This window comes from Bidens hawaiensis, unplaced genomic scaffold, assembly GCF_021521415.1.
Source record: "Bidens hawaiensis isolate Kalapana, Puna unplaced genomic scaffold, B.hawaiensis_p1.1 tig00002181_1, whole genome shotgun sequence".
Classification (NCBI taxonomy): Eukaryota; Viridiplantae; Streptophyta; class Magnoliopsida; order Asterales; family Asteraceae; genus Bidens; species Bidens hawaiensis.
Genome location: NW_027491116.1, coordinates 1,231,121 through 1,235,145, shown reverse-complemented (window position 1 = coordinate 1,235,145; position 4,025 = coordinate 1,231,121). Strand labels below are relative to the sequence as shown.

Genomic DNA, 4,025 nt, shown 5'->3' with positions numbered 1-4,025 from the left:
TATATTTTTAAAACAAAAAAATGTAAATAAAATAATAATATTAACTGCAACCTTTTTAGTATATTCTAAAAATCAGTATAAAAGTCGTAGCCAAATGCGTACCTAAAACACGTAATTTTGTAGCAAAATTCCATGGCTAAAAATCGGTAGCAACACTAAAAATCCATAGCAAAATTCCATAGCTAACAACCCGTAGCTAAAAAAACAAATTCCATAGCTAACAATTTGTAGCTAAAAGTCCGTAGCTAAAAAAACAAATTCCATAGCTAGCAATTCGTAGCTAAAAGTCCATAGCTAAAAAAATGTAGCGAAATTCCGTAACTAATAATTTGTAGCTAAAAGTTCGTAGCAAACAATTTTGTAGCAAAATCCCTAGCTAATATAGCTAAAATGATGACGCCTCTTTTGGTAACTAAATTCGTAGCAAAATTCTGATTATGTAGCAAAAATCCGTAGCAAACAAGTTAGCTACGAGACTTGTACCTATGGACCACATCCGTAGCAAACACCCGGTTTGCTACGGATTTAGCCGTAACAAATACCTGTTTTTGTAGCGTCCATGGGGTTCTGATAAAATTGCTCTAGGCGTTTTCAGGTGTTTGTCGGTGTGGGGCCAATGCTGACGGGCAATTAGCCAGTAATTCTTCGGTAACTCATTCGATAAGATTACCAAACCATTGCTGACGGATAATTTGTCCGGTTTTAAAATTTTATGTAGAATCGATATATAAAATTTCTGAGTAAGCCAATAAGAATTTTAGTAGTGTACCCATAATAAAGAGTTAAAAGGTTGCTTTAATGGTAAATTTCTTGTCCCTTAGTCATTCTAACATGCGAAGCCTATACAGTCCTGAGATCTAGTCTTGTTAAACCCGTTTTTCTGTAACTATTATATTATAATGGAGAGGGTTAACGTACAAATGAAATTAACGTGTTAAACATGAGAATCAAGTAGAGTAATTATATATGCAAGTAGAGTAATTATGTAATTACACCATAGAGTAATTACGTAATTACTCTATGGTGTAATTACATAATTACTCTATCTGTATATATAAAAACTCTATTTGATTCTCATGTTTAGCACGTTAATTTCATTTGTATTTGATCCAAACCCATATTATAATAAACCATCGCTATTTTATAATGTTTTCAGACCCTGAAAACTTTAACATTTGGCTGTGCGAAATTTGACCACCAAAAACGTAGAAAAAAAATTCCTAGGTCCGCTATTATTTAGGAGTTACGACTCTCACCAATAAACTGTCCTAATCGGTATTGTACATTTCACAGTGTTTACAAATGAGGTTTACGATGCTTTATACAAGTTTTAAATGGGTGTGAAATGAAGCTCGAAGCAACATGATGGTTGGAGTATAACCGCCATAAGTAACGGTTATAACTACCAAACCATAACCACCACATGTGAACGTTTTTACTTAACTATATATATGAATTAATAATATGTCTAGCTAATTATATATAATCCAACATCACATCTGCTTTCTTTTAAACTTGTACTAAAGGATATCATGGGTTAAACTTGCACTGAATTAATGTTTACATCCTTGTACTTCTGCTTTTACCTGGTGTTTAATTAGGAACCGTTCAACATGTGGATCAAATAATTCTCCAGCAAGCCCTATCTTCTTCCATAGTTGCGGTTGCATCGCCTTCTGCAATTTGGTATTGTTGCATTTTGTTATGCCAAATTATTTTGATATATTGTTTCTTTGTGTTTACTAAGTTGTATAATTTTAGCTTAAGCATACAATGTATCTTCTTTAATTTTGGCTTAGACATACATTTTAGCTTAGGCTATTATGTAGCTAGGTTTCTGCATGACTGCAATTCACCTGGTGTAACGTTATTTGCCTCTTCTTAGAATCCAATTTATTAAAACTAACAGGTTACCTAATTGGGTCCAAAAAAAAATAATAATTATAATTTGAAGTACTCAATATATATTGCAAGAAGTTGAACTATTGAAAACTCTGCATCACAAGTATTCTCCACTGTGCTATTAATAGTCTTTTCATATAACAAGAGCTTAAAGCACAGTAAATCAAGTCCATGATATATTGCATATTGAAGTTATTTGATTGTCCAGATTATTCAGTCAAAGATGGAGGAAGATTCCCTATAAGGAATGAGGAGATCATCACCAATGCTCTTTCGGGTTGGTAGCTTGGAACCATATGCCCCGCGCCTCATACTGTGATCAGTACCACTCCTTTTTTGTAGCCGACCACATATCCTCCAACCTATTACATTCATGCCATACATTTTGTTAATTTTGGATGTTACGGTATCAGTAATATCAATTCAGTTGTTATTCAACATGGTTGATGTTTGACAGTACCTCTTTTTTACAGTACCACGGTCGCCAAGCAGTCTCTACAGGAAGCTTCAACTTGTTTACTGCGTACCTTGAGGATGTTACTGGGACCATCCCGTCAGCGTCTCCACTGTATGTCCATCACGAAACAAATTTTATGCTTCTTTTGTGTATACAGCGTGCTTACTAAGTTCAAATATTCATCAGAACCGCTCAAAATAGGACTTACCTGTATATCCAGACTCTAATACCACTCCCAATTAGCAGATTGATAGTAGGCAAAATGGTTGTTGGGCGGTCTTTCGTGTATTTAACACCACTATACATGTTAAAAGAATGATTAGGCACCCCCTTCATGACTTCTAGCAAACATGTGAAACATTTAAGCTTATAGTGTTACTATGGAAATTTAGGAAAAAAAGAAAAACATTACCCGTAATGAGACCATAAGGTCTTCTGGGCATGAAGAGCTTCTTGCACTTTTGCTCTATTCAGATAGGTTTTCACATATGCATCAGAGCAAGGATCAAAATTAGACATGTAGAAGTATACATCAGCAGGTAATTAGTTACAAGTTCACATGAGAACCATTAAATGACTTGAAACCAAATGGGCCTCATCTTAGAGGTTCCTAATTATTTATGTACGTATGTTATTTATGTAGCGGAATCGGAAGACTTACAGATCCTGGGGATCCAGAAGTTTGTGTATTGACATGACATAATGGAGCATAAATGTTATATATGTCCATTTCACCGTATTCATTGTCTCCTTTGTCTTGATAAGCAACACATTTACTCGAGAAATTACCAGAAACATAATCACAGTACTTAATGATTCCTGCATGCGTCTCATCGGAGTTTAAGGCATGTGTCCAGTAGTAATCATACATCCCTTGATAACGGGTATTCTCATCTAACAATGCATTCCCAATCTGCACAATAAGATGGTGAATTGTTGAATTAGTGTTTATGTTCTAGAGGGTGCCAAGTATATCATTATATATGATATGTACTAACAGCAATCCCGCGTAGATTAATAATTGTTTGGTTTCTTTTCTTGTTCTCTGAGCAAATGAGGGAAGCAAGCTGAGGTACGTAGTGACCTGCATAGCTTTCACCCGTAATAAAGAAATCATGGGTTTTGTATTGAGGAAATCTATGTAGCCAGTTGAGGAGGAAAGTGTAGGAATCTTTAGCCATTTGTTTGTCCCCTGTTGTATAGTCCAACGACCTGTTTGAATACGAGAATCCCACTCCAGCAGGTGACTCCAAGAATAGTACATTTGCCACTGTTAATTCAATTATCATACTTAATGGTTAGATGTTATATGTATGCTCATTAAAATTAATTCCAACAGTTAAGTAAACCTTTTAATGCTTAACGTCTTAAAACACATAACACTTTCAAATGGTTAATGTCTTAAAACACTTGATGAACAATATAAAACTTGTGCCTTTAGAACACATAGCACTTTCAGTTGATGGTTTTGACAAATTTTTACAAACATTTGATTTCAAATTAGTTAGGAGCGTTTCCCCTTGTGCTCTCTTGCTAAACGGCTAGTGAGACCGGCTCAAGAGAACCTAGTCCCCTTGACCCCAACTTTTCTCAGACGCCCTCATGAAAACATTCTTTTTTCCAATAAAAAACATACAAAGCAAAGTATATCAAATTAAAGATAACA

General features: G+C 34.8%; 1 protein-coding gene across 1 annotated transcript; it reads right to left on the bottom strand.

Annotated features, from left to right (window-relative positions):
- Positions 1-2,332: 2,332 nt before the first annotated feature.
- LOC143609385 (serine carboxypeptidase 1-like) lies at positions 2,333-3,648 on the bottom strand. The gene is made up of 4 exons (XM_077084151.1): positions 3,358-3,648; positions 3,149-3,272; positions 2,568-2,700; positions 2,333-2,468 (listed from the first exon to the last, which is right to left on the bottom strand). The coding sequence occupies exons 1-4, from the start codon at positions 3,646-3,648 to the stop codon at positions 2,333-2,335; spliced, it is 684 nt and encodes a 227-aa protein (XP_076940266.1).
- Positions 3,649-4,025: the final 377 nt, after the last annotated feature.

Excerpts from the sequence above, each read along its gene's own strand:
- LOC143609385 (XM_077084151.1), bottom strand. The coding sequence starts at position 3,648 with ATGATAATTGAATTAACAGTGGCAAATGTACTATTCTTGGAGTCACCT. Across the intron at positions 3,273-3,357 it reads TTAATCTACGCGGGATTGCT|ATTGGGAATGCATTGTTAGA; the intron begins GTTAGTACATAT and ends CTTATTGTGCAG. Across the intron at positions 2,469-2,567 it reads ATTAGAGTCTGGATATACAG|TGGAGACGCTGACGGGATGG; the intron begins GTAAGTCCTATT and ends ATGGACATACAG.